The 21,457-nt window shown below is 37.3% G+C and overlaps 1 protein-coding gene across 1 annotated transcript in view; it reads left to right on the top strand.

The window, feature by feature from the left end:
* Nucleotides 1-16,409: 16,409 nt before the first annotated feature.
* Nucleotides 16,410-21,457, top strand: part of LOC145981549 (dnaJ homolog subfamily C member 11) — a 47,680-nt gene continuing 42,632 nt past the window's right edge. Inside the window, exons 1-2 of the mRNA XM_083114862.1 lie at nucleotides 16,410-16,546; nucleotides 21,184-21,313. Of these exons, the coding sequence (XP_082970988.1) occupies nucleotides 16,460-16,546; nucleotides 21,184-21,313 (217 nt within the window). The 5' untranslated portion in view covers nucleotides 16,410-16,459. The remainder of the gene's footprint in view (nucleotides 16,547-21,183; nucleotides 21,314-21,457) is intronic.

Genomic DNA, 21,457 nt, shown 5'->3' with positions numbered 1-21,457 from the left:
GTTTGAGTGATTTGGTTTATTTTACTTCGCATTTCTGCCACTTCTGGCTAATCGCGAAGATGAGGATGAGTGATGGTATGATGAAGGGACACTCACAAATAACACTCATGCCCAAGCCGGGATTCGAACCGGGGGACCTCTGACGTCATAGCACACTATGCCAGGCACGTATCCAGGATTTCCTTTCGGGGGGCTCAACACCATTTTTTTAAGGGAAGTAAGAACCTCACAATTGGGTTCCAAAACGGGGGGGGGGGGGGGGTGCGGAGGGCGTTGCAAGGAAAGTTTACTTTCTCTTGGTAGACAAGGCTTAACATTAAGAGGCCATAATGTTGAGGCAAGAAAATAAAAAATGGGGAGCAACTATCCCCTAAATCGTCGCCAATGTAAGGCTGTCATTTTAATCAGAACGTGAAATCGGAACATTTTTTACCACTCGACGACTCTGTCTCCATGCATTAACATTGTGTGCCGGAACCATCTCAGTATGTGTGTTTGTCCATTTCTTCTCATCAGGCATAAAAACGTCTATGGTGTCTTTGAGTGTTTTTACGAAGCACATGCACGGGATGGACAATCCACTCGCCAACGCGAGATTCAAATTGTGGGCTGCGAACTGAACGCAGACAGCTCTCGAATATTTCTCTCAGATTCGAGCCTGAACACCACTAACGTGTCTTGTCCTCCCATGTTTGCAGCTCTTATAAAAGCCGAAACCCACCAAATTGTTCAGATTCAGGACTTAGCACTCACAAGTGTTCAAAAATGCCTGTCACAGCTTCTGCTGTCTTGTCATATATCGGCACGAAACAAAGGAAGTCTTCTCGAATACAGGTGGATAACGAAACAATTAATGCACAGTGAAAACCCTTCCGTTCCCAACACATCTAATGTTTCGTCTCCCAGTATGATCAAATGCTTACCCAAGGGAGGGTTGGTGAGGTCATAACCCCATTTGACCCAATATTCCTTTTTTTAAAAAAAAAAAAAAGAAAAGAAAGAGGAATGTCAAAGACAGGAAAAAATTGGTAAAATCAGGACTGACGACCAAAAATAGTATGCGTAACCCCTCTCCCTTCCAAAAATTCTGGGCACGCCTCTCTTTATCTCGGACACATTTTTTTAAAATCAACTCACCAGAAGTTTTTATCATTCCGTATTGGAGATTGAAGTAAGATGCGTTCTTCCTCCAGGTTTGGATATGATCCTTTAGGGTGCTGTTGTCTGCCTGCTTTCACACCTAACCTTAACAAGGCCCTAATTTTCCATCCTTGTGACTTGGATTTTCAAGACTTGGGAAGGTTTCAGACCAAAGGGACACGCGGCACATGTCGATTGGAATGGGCCAATCAACAGCAACGTTTCACACCGTAGCGACGCAAATGGCCGCACAAACCTAATCTTCAGGCAACACGGTGTGAAATCTCCCTTATTAGGCCACTGTCATTGTCACCTCGAAGTAGTAGCTCTTGTTGATCACAGAAAAAAAATCTTCTCAACCGGTGGGAATGCTCCTCAGTTTTCTTCTCTCTCCTATATTTTCTGTGCTTGTTCACTATACAGGCAACACCTTACGATTTGATATATACAGGACATGTACTATGTAGACATTTTAACGAAAAATCGGTTAAAGTCAAGGATGGCTAGGTGGCTCAGTTGGTAGAGCCCTGATTTGGGTCCTGGTAGAGCCTGCAATTTCCACCTAAAATGTCTACATATGCAACATCTTGCTTTCTCTTCTCGACATTCATAAAATTTTCGGCTGTCTCTTTATGATAGTTAAGTGTTTGAATGTGTTTCGAACCCAGTAGGCTTAAACAAAAGTATTTTTTTATACCATGAAATTCTCGGACTTCATATACGAAATTTAGTTCTAGATAAACTAAATCATCACTCAAAACTTTGATTTTCAGTTTATCTATGCAGCTTATTTCTGTTTTAATAAACCACTCCAATATCCGGTACTGCTTAGTGTTGCCCACGAGACGAGACGGAACAGGCTTTTAAAAATTCGAGACGAGACGAGATTGACCATGTGTCATAAGACAAACGAATATTTTCGAGACGAGACAGCATTTCCGCGAGACTTCACGAGACGAGACAGGCCACAGTCTCGTCTCGTGGGCAACACTACAGTGCTGAAATATTTACTTTAAAGAGAGAGAGAGAGAGAAAGGGAGAGAAAGAGAGAGACAGAGACAGACAGAGAGAGAGAGAGAGAGAGAGAGAGAGAGAGAGAGAGAGAGAGAGACCTTGATCTCTTCGGCCCTCGACCCGAACTAGCACTACACTGAGGCCTCGGAAGTTCTGCTGTCGTCAATGTCTTCATTTTCGAATCACTATATCTTATAAAGCAACCAGAGGACGCTGACTGATCACTAATCGACTGTAAGAATTGTCACACTTACCTCTGAAATCTCATTAACCAATTCTTTGTACAGATCAACAGAAAAATTGAATCCGCGTATTTATATCCTCATTATATTCTAGAACGTTCCGCAGATAAAAACGATTCGTTAATATTGCCAGTAGTTGACTCATTCTCTCATTCAAGAACGTACCCTCTCCCGCCTTCCAGAGATTACAACGAATCGCCCTACGTGTGGCGCTACCTTTGTTGTGCAGCTTCCAAATGCTAACAAGTTTCTACATAGTGCTCAAGTGCGCTTCGACAACACCGAAAGTGCAAGAAAAGTTTACGTGCAATATTATCAACAACAGGGTTATAGAACATTCTCCGTCTTGCCTCAATAATTGTCTATCTCCTTAATTCATCGTCACAAAAAGCCAAAAACCTAATTTTATCTAGTGTAAAATAAAAAAATTCCTGGGGGGGGGGGGGGCTGGAGCAACCTCAACCCCACCTTGGATACGTGCTATTAACAATAACAGGGTTATAGAGCATTCTCCGTCTTGTCTCGATAATTATTTCTCCCAAATTATCATCACATTATTCAAGAAGCCAAAATCCTGATTTTATCTAGTGTAAACAGAAAAAAATCCTGAAGGGGGGCTCGAGCCACCTGATTCCCACCTTGGATGCGTGCTATTGACAATAATAAGATTATAGAACACTCTCCGTCTTGTTTCGATAATTATTTCTCTCAGATTTATAAATTTATTATCTTCATCTTATTCAAGACGCCAAAATCGAATTTTATCTAGTGTAAATTAAAAATTTCCTGAGGAAGGGGGGCTCGAGTCACCTCATCCCCACCTTGGATAGGTGCTATTAACAATAACAGGGGTATAAAACATGCTTCATCTTGCCTCGATAATGCTTTCTCTCCTTACATTATTTTCACATTATTCAAGAAGCCAAAAACCTAATTTTATCTAACGAAAACTGAAAAATTTTCTGGGGAGAGGGTCGAGCCCCCTGTGCCCCATCTTGGATACGTGCTATTATCAATAACAGGGTTACGGAACATTCTCCGTGCCTCGATGATTATTTCTCTCCTTAAATTATTGTCACATTATTTTATTTCACATCACAAGAAACCAAAAACCTCATTTTATCTAGTGTAAACCTAAAACTTTCGGGGGGGCTCGACTCCCCTAAACCCCCCCTCTGGATACGTGCCTGCACTATGCTAACCCCTCCGCGACAGAGGCCGGCAAGGTGGAAATGTGTTTTGGATTTTATTTGTAGATGCGCAAATCTTTAACTGTAATGCGCACATGCTTTTGTTTACATTAAAGTTCACCTTTTTACGTAAACGAGGAATTGACAAGTCACCTTAAAACATGCATGTATATGTATTTAATACTACTAAATATGAAAAGAAACTTTGGCCGGCTCTTTATATCATCCACCGAAGATTGAAAAGAGAAATAAAACAACTTTCGAGCGTTTGGCTTTCCTTGCTTGCTCTGAGATCTGAAGGATTTCGGTTTTGTATATGTAATGATAGTACTTTCAGTGCTTGAAGAACGTCGTTAGGTACAAATACGAGTAGTTACCGGTATGTTACAAATAAATGCTTTGTCAAATGTTTTACAAATGTTCCAAACTTAGACCTTTTACGAGTTGATCGGGAACCATCTCAACTCAATATTTTTTTAAAAAAATACAACACCCTGTAGATGTCTGAGGAAATACCGAATACATGGTTTTTAAAAGGCATCCCGAGTATCAAGAGGGGACACGTTTTGGACATTATTAAAAAGAGAATGGGACAAGAAATTATAGGAGAATGGGATAGTGAAAGGGTAGTGAAGGCGCTGGAAACCATTTGGAATAACGGTTACAGTATAATGGGAGATAAAATAATGTTAATGAGTGAAGGACTAAATATAGGTTCCAGTCTAAGCCCAGCATTGGCTGAATTGGTTATGAATGAATGGGAAAAGAAAGTGATAGAAAAGGGAGGTGACAAAATAATTCTGTTTTGCAGATATGTGGACGACTGTTTTGGCATATGGAAGGGAACGAAGAGGCAGCTTGACATTTTTGCCAAAGAAATTCAAGATGAAGAAAGAGGGATATTATTGGAACTTGAAATAGAAGAAGAAGACAAGTTAAGCTATCTAGATATATCGATGAAAAGGAAAAGAGGACAAGAAATTGAAACCGCTTGGCATCAAAAGAAGTGTGCAGCAGGGGTATTCTGCCACAAAAGAAGTGATGTAAGTGAGGTGACAAAAAGAAATTTTATAAAGAATATGGATGACAGAATCAAGAAAATATGCATGAAAGAATGTGAAAAAGAAGGCAAATTAAATAGCCTATGGAAACAGCTGGAAAAGAATGGCTATGAGAAGCAGGATAGACTGGACATAAACAGAAGAAGTAAGAAAACGGGCAGGGGAGAATTGGAAGAGAAGGTTTGGAATAAGGAGTATGGGGAAGACCACAGAAAAGATATGCAAAGTGCTTAGGAAAGCGGGAATTAAAACTTACAGGAAGGGAGGGAGAAGCATCTTAGGAATAGCGAGGAATGCTAACAAGAAAAAGGAAAACAGAGAAGAGGAAGAGGAAGGGATTATATACGAAGTAAAATGTAAAGAATGTCAGAGTGTGTACATAGGAGAAACGAAAAAAAAGGCTGAAAGACAGGTTGAAACAACATAGGGATGATGTACGACTTAAGAGAGAGAGAAATGCAATATTTAAACACACGAGAGAAACAGGACATGACATAGGGTGGGATGAGGCTAAGCAGATAGGAAGGGAGAAGAGAATGCTAGTGAGAAAATGGAAGGAAGCCAAGGAAATAGAGAAGAAAGGTGCAATTAACTGGAATGGGGGACTGAAGTTAAACAAAGAATGGAAGAAGATGTTGGAAAGAGTGGAAAGGACAAGAGAGAAAGAGGAGAGGAGAAGGAAGAAAAATGAAGGGAAAAGAGCGTGAGAAAGTCCAACCACATTCTATATGGAAGTAATTGTGTTTAGCCTTTTAGGTGAAAGTAAAGTTGGCAAGTGAAAGTCATCTGCTAGAAAGTTCCTAACAACTTTCTAAATAGTCTGGAGGGAGTAATGTTTGTGTATATATAATGCCCTTTTGTTGTATCTGGTTACTTTTGTACTTGATACAGAGTCTGAAGAAGACCTTGCTAGAAGGTTGAAACGTTACGTTAGTTTATGTTTTTAATAAAATAAATTACTGCCTTGGTCAGCATATTTAGTTTTTCTTAAAAGGCATTGTATGTGGTACACATCTGCCATAATTTGTTTAAAGATATTTTTATGCTTAGCTATGGGACTTTAAAATTAAAACGAACTGAACTGATGTGGACTCTATAAGTATGATATATTCAATAGCTAATATGGTTTCTATATCCAGTTGGTGAGAGACGATTATTCCTGGTTGGGATGGCCGAAGATAGAGGATGGGGGGATCCTCCTCACCCCTTTAATCTCGCCCTGCATTAAAAATTCAATAGATGTATCTTTGTTCGCAATTTTCACATTTCGAACTCCTGACATTCCGTTTCGTTAAATTCAAAATGAGCCCATGAACTAGGTCCAGAGCTTTATAATTTTCGCAATTGTTATCTGGTTTAATTTTTTTTTCAAAATGACCATACATACTAAGGAAAACAAAGAAATAAAAATTATTTATGCCAATTTTTAATTTAAAAAAAACAACAGGAAATTCGTGTGCTGTTCTAAAATGGAATATTTCTGATGTCCTAGATGTCTTCACATCATACCTATAGGTACTACCTTTCAAGTAGTATATGCGCAGTATATATATGCGCGCGCGTGTGTATGAAAGTATGTGTATTTGTGTGTGTGTGTGTATATATATATATATATATATCAGAGGCGTATATTCGGGGCTATCTAGGCTATCTGCGAAGCCCATACTCGGTCAATAAAATACACAAAAAATATCTATCAGAAAATGTGCATAAAATTGTTCATTTCAATAAGAAGATGAACTTGATGAACTTCATTTCCAAATGAAAAACGTTCCTGCGCCACTGCCAACTACAGTATGGTTAACCTAAAGAAAATTACAGCAGAAGTGCAGATTATTATTGACTGCCCCTCGTATGTAGAATGTTTTCCCCAAGCTTTTAGCATTTTATGATTCGACTGCTTCTCGTTGGATTTGTATGCGCTCGGCCACAATCTTACTCCTTAGTACATTTGCAGTCCGAATGTGGATACTAGACGAATTTCTCTCCAACCAACTGAGTTTTATGTTGTAAATAATTTATTAAGGCCCGTATTCATAGTCGTTTCTCAAGAAAGGAAAGCGTCTTGAGACCTCTCTTAAGACGCCATGCTGTTTCATAAACGTATCTCAAGACACTAGCCAAGAGACGGTTTACTTCACCATCTTGGATAAGAACAGTCTGTGCCAAGAGACACTTTTGGCGTTTCATAGTTCTCTCTCAAGATCCAACTTAAGATTCGCTGTTTCATAGACACTTCTTGGCAGCGTAAGAGCGATATTCGGTCTCTTAAGATCCTGTATTCGCCAAGAGAACGAAACAGGTCTCTTGGGATACAGAATGTTCTCTTGAGAAAATAAAAATGGACGTTGCAGTTAGAAACTATGATGAAGAGGATGGATATTTTGAATATTTTGTCATTGCAACAGCTGTTTTGTCCAGTTTTTATGCCTCAGTTTTGCATCAGGTATGTAAATTGAACTACTCTCTACGTAATTATCTTAGTTTGAGGAAACATAAACCTTGTTAATTGGTTGTACTGCCTCTCTTTCTTCGGTTTATTGATTCATAAAGAAAAGTGTAATCCTGTATTATAATAATATTGCTTCTGCATGAACATTATTTGATTCTGAAGTAGTGCATCGATTTGTTACTCAGTTGTGTAGCAAAATAATGGAATACAACAGGATTTCGGTGCCGTTAACCCAATGTACTCCCTCGAGAATTGTTTTGTTTTCTTTTTAATGGACAGATTTCGATGTTTTACGTAATATTAAATTGGTTCCAACTCGCGGAAAACACAAATAACGGATGTATTTGATTCCAAAGTATGACCGGCGTAAGTTAAAACCTTCCATCTACGGTTACTTTCGCCGCCTTTTAATAGTAAAAAACCGTTTATGTGCACACAAAAAGAGTGAAAGAACACGTCAACTCCAAACCTAACACTCCAAAAAATTTTAGCTCCTGTTGTGGAATGTCGTGCTGGGTGCTATATTCACTTGCACGAAGCCCTCAGGCTGTTTCACAGTAAGGTAACAGACGTACTTTATTTCACAATGACACATCTGTGTGAGCTAAAAATAGTGAAAAACCTCAACATTTAACATAAACATGCAAGGCATTTACTTTCTTGAGGGAGTACAGATTGTTAAGGGTACCTACTATTTCTATTTTGGGTGCAACTACTGGCACAATGTGGTGAGACCAGATATATCTCACACATTTTCAATGTATGTATGTCAAATTACTCACACTAATTTGGGAAAATAAACAAGACAATAACAGTTAATCAAACCTATGATCAAACTACCTAACCTGTGCACTATAGAAGTTTCTGATTATTTTTAGACACACACATGGAATACCTAACTGCCCTCCCTAACATGCAGTGCAAAAGATAGAATACAAGAAAATATTTGTGTCTTAAAAATAAATTTCCACAGTGACAAATCACAAGACCTGGTGAAAATAGCCCCAAAGCTTGGTTCATCACCTGGTGAATGAAGCTAGTTGCTGATTTTATTTTATTACTACAGTATATATGATTACACAAAAATATATGATTTAACATGAACATATTTGAACAAGCATAATTGTGAAATCATGAATATTTCTCTTCTATTTTCCATTCCAAAGGTGTACACAGAAGAGGCTGTATCCCTTCAGATAATTTTTATTTGACATAAATTAATATAGGTCCAAACTCTGCTTTTGTAATTTCGATATTCTCATAGTACACACATGCATTTACATAAATCATATTCTGCATGTGCCTATAAGCAAAAACTGAACAGGTTTTCTGATGAGAATAATTTTACCATCCTGCTCGTGTGCATTTATGCAAGTAGTTTAGGCAGGTATGTAGCAATTGTTTAGATTTGAATAATACTGAAAAACCTTTACAAACACAGTTATTTTCATGTTATTAACTTCAGAAATGAGTATTTTCTGCATTTCAAAATGCACAAGATATGGACATTTTAATAATCAGGTATGTGTATTGGGTTAATTTGTGGTTAGGCATTAATTTATGTGAAATGAATTTTCTTTACAACTTTCCATGTTCTTATTTTAAATTGTGAGATAAGTCTGTAGTGCTGCCTCCTAGAGGAAGAAGAAACAAGCTACGGTTGCTAGACAAGAGTCTGTGCAAACAGAACCTAGAATGGTGAACGTAGTTTCGTTATAATGTAAAGTGTTACGTTGTTTATGAGTTTGTGTAATAAATGCAGTTAATCTTGTTAACATATGTGTTTCCATCACACAACATTATGGCGCAGTCACTACGTGTACCTGTGGCGGACATGCTCAGCAGGTTACCTTGTCCCACAGAAGACCCAGTAGATGAGGAAGCTACATTGTGTTACAGCATGACAGGCACCAGAGCGCCAATTTCTCTACAGATGATCGCTGATCACACCAATGCTGATCCAGTGATAACCGAAGTTGCAATATATGTAGAAAGGGGTTGGCCGAAAAGGTTTAATCAACGGATAAAGGATTCCAATATTTACCCTTACTACGAAAGGCGAAACCTTCTCTCGCTAGAAGCAGGATGTCTGTGGTGGATGGGGAGGTTAGTCATCCCACAATCGCTTCGTTCGAAGGTTGTGGAACTCTTTCATTCGAACCACCCTGGGGAAAGGACGATGGTGGAGACCTTACGATCACAAGCATGGTGGCCCAAGATGACAAGGGATATACAACATTGTATCCAGACTTGTGAAACATGCCAATCCACACGTTCCAGGATCAAGAAAGGTCCAGATAATAGGTGGCCGGAAGCTAGATTTGTAGGACAAAGACTCCACGTAGACCATTTCTTCTTGGCTGGGAGAAAGTTCCTATTACTTGTGGATGCTTATAGTCGCTGGGTAGATGTCTGGCCAGTATCTTCCTTAAATACACCGGAGACCATACGCTGGATTCTTCAGTCATGCTCGACTCTCGGAATTCCACAAACAATAGTTTCGGATAATGGTCCGGCATTTATCAGCCTAAAGTTCCGTTCCTTTTGCCAACAGTTCGGGATTGAACACATCACAATACCGCCGTACCACAGTCCTAGCAACGGGCTTGCTGAGAGGTACGTACGCACGGTGAAGACTGGCATGTTGAAGGTGTTGCATGAACATCCACATCTGACTTCTTTACAGTTCGATGCAAAGTTAGCAGAGTACCTGCTGTTTTTGAGGAATTCCCGGTTGGGAGAGGAACGTAGTCTTCCTGCAGCCTCAGTCCTCACCTTCAGTCCAAGAACATGGTGGAACTGTATACGTGGTGATCATAATAGAGATGCCGAGAGGACAGAAGCTCCTCCTTTCTTGAAACCTAGGAGCAACCACAACAAACCATACAGGACATTTTCACCTACTGAAACTGTATGGATTCAATCACCGAAGCACTTGTCACCTAACTTCAAGGAGGGAGATATTGTAGAAAGGTTGGGTGGAACTCACCTATACAAAGTGCGCTTTGCCGATGGAACTCAAAGAGTGGTACATTCACGTTGGATTCGTCACAGGACACACAGTCAACAGAACCATCCAGAAACCTGTGATGATGATAGTCCACCCGGACCAGAAGGCGCGCTGGAGAATCGAAATTCAGATTCCAAAATTACCCCACCTCAACCCCACGTTGATGACCATCAACCCCAAGACGCTGACGCTGCTCCACGACCAATATCCACTCCTCATGTGCCTAGAAGATCGACCAGGATTAAGGTACCCCCTGACAGATACGGGTACCCTTGTTAATTTTTTTTCTTTTGTAACTCTGGGAGGAATGTAGTGCTGCCTCCTAGAGGAAGAAGAAACAAGCTACGGTTGCTAGACAAGAGTCTGTGCAAACAGAACCTAGAATGGTGAACGTAGTTTCGTTATAATGTAAAGTGTTACGTTGTTTATGAGTTTGTGTAATAAATGCAGTTAATCTTGTTAACATATGTGTTTCCATCGCACAACACAGTCTTAAGGATATTTTGTTGTTATTTTTTCAGGTAGTGCAGGTCCAAAAGGGAGTTCTTGACTTCGTGGCTAGATGGGCAGGAAGTATTTATGATAATTTGATATTCCAAAGGACAAGATGCAATTCTTCATGGCAAGGGATATTCAGCTCAGCTCGACCATACCTCTACAGTCCATTCCAAGACCCACCAACTGATCCTGAAAGAGGTACAACTATGCCCATGCTCAGCAGAGGAATGTTGTGGAAAGTACCTTTGGGATATGGAAGCAACGTTTTCCACGTTTGTCCAGAAGACTTGGAAACAGTTCGAGACATTGTTATCGCGTGTGCAGTTTTCCACAATATGGGTATCATATACAGTGGCGATGTTGAAATTTTCAAGGAACCTCAGATATCATATCTGTAGAAATAGAGCCTACACGTGTGCATCGTAACAATGGTGAGCTGCAAAGGAGCTTCTTGTGAATAGACTGTTCATATGAATATAACAATGTGGTCAGCTTATACTTTGTCAAAGACTATTCGCTCAGTTTTCAATGTTTCTCTTTTTCTCTCGCACACAATTTTCTGCGTCAGCATGTGTGTGTGACAGTGAATTATAGTGGTAGGAATCCTAGTTTTATGAGATGCCACCTGGGTATCTTCGTTTGATTTTTATTGTGAACGCTGTTTTAGCATTTTCCATGACGTTAAATTCGTATTCATCCAAGTGCTGTGTGCATTGATACTAAGAATATCAAAATGTTATCCTGCAAAACTGTATTTTCCTTAAAACCATGCATTTTACTACATGGTTTTAATGTCACCAAAAACATGTGTATTTTGTATACGTGGACAACATAATTTCATTTAACTTATGTTCTTTCCCCTTTCTTTTAGAGTCAAAGAAAATAATGAAATGTTACCTTCCTTTATGTATGACCAGTGAACAAGATTATTCTCAAAATAAATTATTGCTTTACCTGTAAATTAGTTTTGATTTTTATTTATTACACAGTTTAATGTTTCTCAGTGATGTCCATGTGTCTAGGAAAATTAACTATCTTAATTCCTTTGGTTCTTTTATGAATTTGTGCCAGACCCTGTGGCTGAGTGGTTAGCACATTGCGCTGCGACGCCAAGGCTCCCGGGTTCAAATCCCATTCGGGCTCGGTTGTTTGTGAATGTCCATTCATCAATTTCATCACTCATCCCCATCTTCGCAAATTAGCCAAGAAGCACAAAACGCGAAGTAAAGTAAACAATCAATCAATCAATTTTATAAATTTGTAACATGTGGATATTCTTGGAAGCCATAGGAGGGAGTATGTATGCACCATGTGCACACATGCACAGACAATCGATAAAAAAGTAACATAAAAATCTGTGGTATCACACCAAAAATTATTTACAACAGGAATTATATGCTTTCAACTATTCAGTATAGCCTGGTACAGTTGAGAGTTACTCAGGTAAGTAAGTGCATCAAATTCTCTTGATATCATTCATTAATGGGAAAAGGCCTGATGATAGTGTACCATCAAGCTAATGTTACTCTAATTGACTGGGTAAAAAAATATATACTCCTTATACGATTTGAAAAATAATGAGTAACTTATGCAAGAGAAATGTTCATAGGAAGCAATTGAAGGTCTCTGTGTGTAAAACATGCTAAGTGACACCTTGGTCATTTCCGAGTTCATTATGAAAAAATATTATTAGAAGCTATACTGTAGATAAATTGTTTTTGTGTTGTGTTTACCAATTTCAGAAGGCTTCACCGAGTTCAATGCAAATTGTATGACATGGCAATTTCACTCTAAAATTGAAGGATGGCACATTTTACTTTGTAACTCAAAAATACCAAAATGTCACTTACCATGTTTTCCACCCAAGCCCTTCAATTGATCATAGCTCGCTGGAACATTTTACTGTGACCATGGACTCTCACTTTGTTTCTATAGCCTATGGTACAGCGTAAATGAGCAAAGGCAGAGAGGCTGTGATTAGGGAGTGGGATAAATTAGTTTGGTAATGTTTGTGCATCTCCTCATATGCGAGAATCCCATAATCTTGTACCTTCTGTTTTATGATGGAATAAAAAACACACCCAGTGTATTGTTATACACTTTTGCATTAAACTTCGATACATCTCAGATATTCATTAAATGACAGTAGATTTATTTTGTCTTCTGTCAAAAGTTTAGCTCTTAACATATTCTGAATATTTGATGTCCTTTGCTATACACTCATTTTGTGCTTAAATGCCAGGCTATAATCGCTCCGCATATCTTGTTCACGTGTATTGTAACCACCCATTTGAAATTCCAACTTCTAGATGTTACGCTTTCTTCGTTGATGAATTTTACTTGTACTTGTGTCGAATTATGTCATTGCATTTCGCTTATACTCTTGAGAATAGGAGTGAACAATTTATATGCACATTGTGGAAATTCATTATGAGTATTCTGCTTGGGATTTCGAATCCATAGAAGTAGTTTTGGTACTAATCTGATATTCCCCGGACAGATTTTTTCATTTTTACACAAGAAACTACTTAACGGTAATAAGTTCCTGTAGCATTGTTTAAAATCTGGAAGGTGTTTTGTGTGATGTGGGAATGTTTCATAGCGGAAATTCAACCATTGACACATAGCCCCATGAACGATTCCCGGTAAGGTTAGGTTAGGTTAGGTAGGGTCACGTTTAGGTTACAATAGTTAAAAATTGGTTTCGAAAGAAATATGCGTAGCCCCACACACCATTCTCGCATAGCCCCACAAACCATTTGCGGAAACGTACGTTCTTCAGTTACAAAAACACTTTTATTAAAAAGAATTACAATTACTTTGACCAAAAAAACGTGAATGAATTAAAGAATGTTCTGCGAAGCAGATAGGTAAATACAAATGTCAAAAATTGACAAAACGAAGAAGATATAGGTGTCCGGGGAATATCAGATATTTACTGAAGTTTTTAGTTTCTTTCATGATTTCTTGTATTTTATGTATGTGGAAAGAGGACATCAAGTAGATTTCAGGAAAAAATTGTAAATATTAACAAAGTGAACAACATCTGTTCTATGGTTTTCTGAAAAGAACATGACAATGTGCAGGTAAGTTTGGACTAGATAGCCCTTTCTCATTTGTTGCAAATTGTTACTTGGGTAGAAAATGGAGAAGCATCCCAGTATTAGACTGATGTAAGGAAATTATGTTCAAACTATGTTCAAACAGATTGATGCTACAGTGAAAGAGTGGTAAGGTTGGTAACCTTCAAGTTCATAAGATTCCTCAAATGCATGCCTGCAGCTGTAAATGCCCATTTTGCTCAACTAAAACTTTTTTTTTTATCTTATGCTTATGGATATGACTGATGTAAGGAAATTATGTTCAAACAGATTGATGCTACAGTGAAAGAGTGGTAAGGTTGGTAACCTTCAAGTTCATAAGATTCCTCAAATGCATGCCTGCAGCTGTAAATGCCCATTTTGCTCAACTAAAACTTTTATTTTTTATCTTATGCTTATGGATATATATTCACAAATGAATTGATTTTTCTAATATATAATGTATCAAATTTGTGTCCCAAAAAAGTTGAATTGAAATGGTTCTCGCACATATCAATGCAGCGATGTCCGTTGAACCATAGAAACTGCAGGCTCTCAGTGCTAACAGTGTTGGACACGTTCCATGTACATATTTACTCCAGGCTGTCTACCAGTCAAGATAGTCAAGAAATCATGCTTGTGGTCAAGAATGTTTGCTATTTTTTTTTTTTTTTTTTTTTTTTTTACAGTGTAGCGAGTTAAATTGTTATATACCTGTCCTGGGATTTAATAATATTGAATATTTGGAAATTTAAATTATATTGAGTTGTGTTTAAAATTTGTTTACTTTGGTTCTTAAGAATTAAATTTTTGTATGCATAAAGTTTTGTAAAAATATTACATAACGTAATGTGGCCATTCCCCATCTAAGATGATATCTGGAGCATTAATTTTTACATGCATTAATAATTAAAGCAAGTCAAGCACAGCTTCAGTTTTCATCTTCACTGGCCTTCTGGTAAGGGTTTTTCACTGAATAAAAATATCTAAATTTGCAACTATGCCTAAGTAGTGAGCAATTAAATAAGGTTAAGAAAAAGGGAGGAAAGATCAAGAATTTTGGATTTGTTATTTTGGTAGACACCCTGTACTCCGTTGATTGAAAATCTGTTTTGCAATGTGAATTGACAATGATAATGGATTTGAAAAACAGATGCAAAGACCTTCAAAGCAAGACCAAAATTGTATTTGTAGGACTACAATACTATAAGAGAAGTAGTTCCGCAAAAATTGATAAGAATAGTTTTTTGACAAAATTTTAAAAATCTGAAAATTAAGAATTGTTTAAAACCTTCCTGGTTGCACTGTAATAAAATTTCATTAGAATCGGACCACCCATTTCTTTTTTATAGAATTTCAAAGAGAGAGATCGTATGCAAAAGAAAAGGGGGGGACACTTTTTTCTCAAGACAAAAAAAAATTGCGTAGCATAGATTAACGCAGAATTGAGTACGCTGAGTTTTGATGTAACTCGTTTCTATGTAGACTAATTACTGGTTAATTTTTAATTTGAATCCAAACTCGAGTATCTATAAGTTTTAATCCGTGAGTAGATAATTATTTTGTTGTTCTTGTTTCTTTTTCATCAACGTATATGAACAACAAAACATGAAGCTTGCTGTGAATTTACGTCTTGACTGCACACCGCTGCGTGATTTTCTTTTGTTTTACTACCAACATACAACCCTATCGCTAACCCAAGAAAAACATACAAAGCCAGGAAAGTAATTCATCTTCTGTAACAAAATCATCACTTATCGAAATAAATGTACTTTTACGACTCTGTTCATAACTTCACGTAATTTATTAATGTATTTCAAAATGTGTTTTGTTGTTTCTTTTGACAATTTCTCTTGCAGTTCTTTTAAGTTGGTATCACTTCAGGCAATCGTATCTCAGGATCGTCGTCTTGGCGAAGAGAAAGTTTCTTTCCTTGGGAAGAGAGGCTCTTAGCCAAGAGTTTCTCAAGATACGACTATGAAACGACACTGTCTCAAGACGAGATTACCTTCCCAAGATCGTCTTGGCTAAGAATCTCTTACACACTGTCTTGAGATTTAACTATGAATACGGCCCTAAGAGTCACGTACTTCTTTTCACGACATTCTTCTTCTTCTTCTTCTTCTTCATGCCCCTCACCGCTTGTATGGTAGCAGTCTTGGGCAACGGTCTGAAAACATTGAGGGCTGGAAATTCGCGCACTAATATAAACAGCACAATATTTTGTTCCACTTCACTTCACTGTCACTATAACACTGCAATGATGAGGCATGATATCAAAAGCGAAGTTCACACTGTCGAGCAAATCCATAGAGAATCCACATAATAGAGGGGGAAGGTGATGAAAGTAAAGAGGGCAAGGAGAGAGGAAATGGAACCTTTTTTCGAAGGAGTCTGTGAAAGAGTGCCTGACGTTGTGTATTCCATAGCGGGCATTGAAAAAATAAATGGGTGGGGGTTTGTTTATGTTCTCCACAGGTACAATTGGGAGAGGGAGTTTGGTGAATTCTTGCCAGATGATCGTTTGTGGTCACGTGTCCCGTTCTAAGGCGTAGGATACAAGTGATCACTTCACGAGGCATTTTTAGGTGATGAAACCAGGGTCGAATAAGGAGTTTATCGTTGAACCATTTATAAGTAGTGGTTTTTGCCACTGCGGCATGAGCCCAATCACGACATTGAAAATTTTAATAAAGGGATATTGTCGCCTCTGCAGTTTCGTTTGTTTTTCAGTGCCATCTTTAAAGACCGGCGAAAGCTTAAAAACAAGTGATGGCGAGTAGCAGCATGGAGGATGAAGCAGAAGAAGGGAGTGCAATAGAAGAAGATTATTATGCATTTTTAAACGTTCCACGAAGTGTAAGCAATGGATACATAAAATAATAATATACAGTAATGACATTTTTAGTGTAGAAAGTAGGGTGTAGAATTATAAATATCATAAAATGTAATATTGTGGATGATTGCATGTGATGCAATGAATCTGTACTTTTTAAATACATTTTTTGCAAGTAGCTACGCGGGAAAATATTAATTTGATGATTTGTTTTCGATGAATACACACTGCATCGGAAATATATCGATGGTCCACCGACAGAAAGTTAATGAGGGGAACGTAATCTGAGGTGGGGACCCGATCATTCGTTTACAGATTAAAGTGCTCGCTCTGTACCGCACGTTTTGAATCCCGGCTTGGCTAATAGAGGTGTCTTTGAGTTCTTAATGTGCAATGATTTTTACTTACAAGTTGTGCAAGAGGATGAAGAAGACTTTTCAATATATGTGTTTCAGATTGTTTAAAGATTTCCACTAGTTACATGGAAGTAATGTTTTAGAGTACAAAAAATGATAGGGGGGTTAATTTGGAAGCTTGGAAAAACGAATTAGCACAATTTAGAGCTTCACTGATTATCAATTACCAGGAAAATTATGATTTAAAAAGTAGCTTACACTAGCAGTCATTCTTGGTTTAGAGTCATGTCAGACTAATACTACTGATTTTCCATGTGAAGCTTGAAGGGTGTTTGAGATCAGTTGTTGGAAGCATTTAGGGATGTTATTTGGTTACTGTTCCGATGGTTTAATGATTTTTTTCAAATTCTCGTAGCAGGAAGACTAATTATTGTAGAATTTTGGCAATCATTGACACACAAAATTTGAAACTTCCTTAAACAAATTAGCTCTGTTTGGATTTCGAAAAAAGTCATTTATGTTGGAAAAAAAATAATTAAAAATTAACTTACGCAAGCATGCGTGCTTCCCATTGACAATGTATTTTCCGTTTACAAGCGACTGCAAGTATCATAGGCTAGTGGGAATTAATGTAGAAGTAAATCAGAACCTTAGTAGAATGCATTTATAGACTTTATTTTAATGCTAAGAGAACCAAACCTGGTCTGCCTAACCTACTACGAAAGCATATATTGAACAAAATCATAAGTAATTGTTAAAACTCTGCAGTATGTGTTAATGGAAGTAAATCAAAATCGAACCGTGTTAAAATTGCATTCGTAGCATGATTAAATCGCAATAAAACAAAAAGAACTTTGGCCTGTTATTTTAATGTCAAGAGTGGCCCAAGTTCTGATAGTGTATTGAGTTTAGTTTGGAATTATACATGCATTTTTTTCATAGTCATAGTTCGATATCTGTTTTTCCTTGGTAACATTTATTTTATCGGTAAAACTGTCAAAGCCGGGAATCGGCTGTAACTCATTTATTCTGTAATTGTTGACATTCGTACTTAACTTATTCTGCATTGCGAAAGATTGTTTCACAAGGGATTTCGCTTTTTTAACGAAATTAGTATCTATTGTCGACATATTGAGTAATTATTGTTCGTTCTTTTCTCGCTTCCTGAACATGCAAAATGGCGGGCAAATCTTGACTAGCGTTGTGTTGCAAAGTGCAAGGCAGTGTTTCAACCTTCTTAACAGAAAAATTCCTGCATAGCCCTGAAAACCATTCCCGCATAGCCCCAAAAACCATTCGCGATAGTATGACCATCCACGAATAGCCCCCAAAACCATTCCCACATAGCCCCAAAAACCATTCACGATAGCCCCACGCACAATCATGGTAAGGTTAGGTTGTGCAATATAGTGAAAAAACTGTGTGTTTGGAAATACTTACCAGGGATTACGTCATCAGATGCTCGCAACATCCGGTTCAAGTACATGGATGGAAATGCAAGCAACAGCTTTCGTGCATTGGACGGACATTATTATAAAGAAAAATACATGAATTAGCTGCCAAATACATTGAAAAATGTGAGAAAACACTTCTACAACCTTCCGAAATTACACAGAAACTCAATTCCGTAAGTTCTTTCTCCTGTAAATTTGAAGAAATCCGATTCCCGGCTTTAACAGTTTTACCATTTTATCTTATGTTTCTGGAGAATGAGTTTTCCCTTCTATATACTACTATGCGCATGTTTGTTTGCTTTTAGCCATTCATTTACTGTTGTCTTGGAAACAGAGTTCTCCTTCTACGTGCAAAGGGGTATTAATTCTTAATGCTCCCTTTGTTAGGTTAGGCAGGTCAGGTTTAGCATTAAAGTTTCATTCCTAAATCCTTCGTGATCACATAATATCTGGTCACACGGACAAAACCTCATACAAGTCTTGCATGAAAATCTGCCAACACTCCTTGCCTGAGATGACTCCAAGAACGGTTGCTTGGGAAGTGAGAATCCTTGCGTAAACTATTTTTAAAATCATAATTTCCCTGGTAAATAATACTTAATAGAACTGTTAACTGTGCTAATTACATTCTCCAAGCTTCAAATTTACTTTCAGAATCGTTTTCTGTATGCTATTCTTAAGAACGTTCTAATATTCCCATTAAATTTGTATGTTATTAAACATTCATAACCATCCCCTATGAGCTCTAAATCTAAACCTCACCCACCAAACAACAAAAGCATAAATAGCTATCTCACGTTAGCAGTTTGTATCCCAATAGTAACACTATAAAGCATGCATGGAGCATAATTATAATGTTATGAGCACAAAGCCCATATTGCCTAACCTACTCATGTGAGCATGGAGCATCGAACTGAAACTCTGGCGTGACCTTGCAATTTTAATATAGAATCACGGTAAAACATGACCGAGTCATATTAATTTCAAACATTTGAATTTCAGTAATCCTAGTATGAGTCTTGCAGTGCATGAAATAAACTACTATTTTTTTTTGTATTATGTCATGTGGATATATGGTTTCACATTATTAAGAACTTATTGTATCATTTGAAACTATGATTTTACAATACCGGACACTTCCCCAAATTTCTTTCATATTTCGCATACTCAATAATTTAGGCCTCGTAATCACGAATCTGCAGTTAGAATTTGGTGCTCACTTGTAGAAATTGCAAAATAAGCAGGTTCGTGATCGCAACCGACACCCTCGAATTCTCAAGAAAACCAATGTTTATCTCAAAGTTTGTTGCTGAAGTGTTGCCGTGATTGCAATTAGCCTTAAACTCCTCGAACGATGTACGGGTAGCCCTACGAACCATGCACGGTTAGGTTAAGCTAACATAGTTAATATTTCAGGTTCATAGTAATATCAGGAATATATATTTCGTTCTTTAAGTATTCGAAACACAAAATCTTGCGATAAACATTGGTTTTCTTAAGAAATCGAGGGTGTTGGTTGTGATCACGGACCTGCTTATTTTGCAAGTTCTACACGTGAGCGCCAAATTTTAACTGCAAATTCGTGATTATGAGGCCTAAATTTTTGAGTATGCGAAATATGAAAGAAATTGAAGAAGTGTCCGGTATTGTAAAATCGCTCCTTTGAAACACTAAACATTTAAGGGGAGAAATCAAATCTCAAATCATATTCAGTTCATGGCTCCTGCTACTGTATTTTTTAATGAAGAAATTGGTGTTTAGAATTTGTTTATAGAAATTTTTTAAAATGTGGATTTACTTATTTATAGTTATCGGAAGGTGTGAGGGAGACAAATGTGATTTTTTTTTTTTTGTTTTCACACAAACCTTAACCTATTTCACATATTTATTACAATGAAATTCTTAATAGTGTAAAAATAATAGATTGATACATGATATAATGACTTTAAAGAAATACAGTGGAACCTCAATGTTAGGTTTTTCAGGGGACCAAGGTAAAAGAACTTAAAATATAAGAACGTGCATAATGAGGGTAAATGTAAAGTTGAGATGAGGGTAAATGTAAAGTTGAGATTCCACTGTATTTAGTTTGAGACACAACACTTGACTGCTTAACATGCTTTCTACTTCTTTTCTGTGGGCTATCAGATACGGACACTCTACCTTTGTGGTAAAACATTACATTTTGTGAAAATCCAGGATAGACAATCGTATCGTGCAGTCATATAGTTGCATATTAGATCTCCTCTAGCCTTTATCTAGAATTCTATTTCATGGTTATTTCTAGGGAAAGGATTTGAAGGTTCAAAATTATGCTCAGGAAAGGGGAAAAAATGTTCTGAAATGTTTGAAGAACCCCCATTACAAATTAGACATAATGAACTTAATTTACATGCAGAATACCACTGCATTTTTTTTTTTTTTTTGGAAACACTTCCCAAAATTCAGAAACAATTAATGTAACATAACCTTGCATCCATGTTATGAAGCAAAAGTTTGACCTGGCAATACTGCATGTTTAGAACATGGATTCCGGTACAGGAGAGCAGCTATGTAAGGAAGTATATATTTTTTCACGGAACCTGAACTTCGAAGTGAAAAATGCACAGTGCCAACTCGAATAAGCACTATTAGCGAACATATATTATTTACACATTGAAACGAAAAAGCACAAGGGTCACTTGTAAGTAAGTAAGAAAATTTTGGCAGCGCAATATCAGAAATATTCCGTATTAATGAATTTTGTTCTTCTACTTGTGATTACTTGTGACGAAAATCAACTAATGTGAAATGTTTACATTGTTAACTTGTGTTAATAACATTTATAATAACTTTTATAATTTATTATAGGCAACCAATGATGAAATCAGCAATGCATATCGACGCTTGAGCAGATTGTACCATCCTGACAAGCACCTTGATCCAGATCACAAGAAAGAAGCAGAAATTCTTTTCAACAAGACCAAGAAAGCTTATGAAGGTAAGCATGTTTCCATTTTTCTTTCTCAACTTGCATACATTATTATTATGTTATAAACTTAATAGAAAACTTCACATACATTAAGTTAAAAATACATTTCCAAATGCATAGTGTTTTAATGGCAAAATTGAATACAAATTTCTG

Source organism: Lepisma saccharinum, chromosome 29 (genome assembly GCF_977018435.1).
Source record: "Lepisma saccharinum chromosome 29, izLepSacc3.1, whole genome shotgun sequence".
Classification (NCBI taxonomy): domain Eukaryota; kingdom Metazoa; phylum Arthropoda; class Insecta; order Zygentoma; family Lepismatidae; genus Lepisma; species Lepisma saccharinum.
The sequence above is the reverse complement of the archived record's forward strand: the minus strand, read 5'-3'. Positions and strand labels throughout refer to the sequence as shown.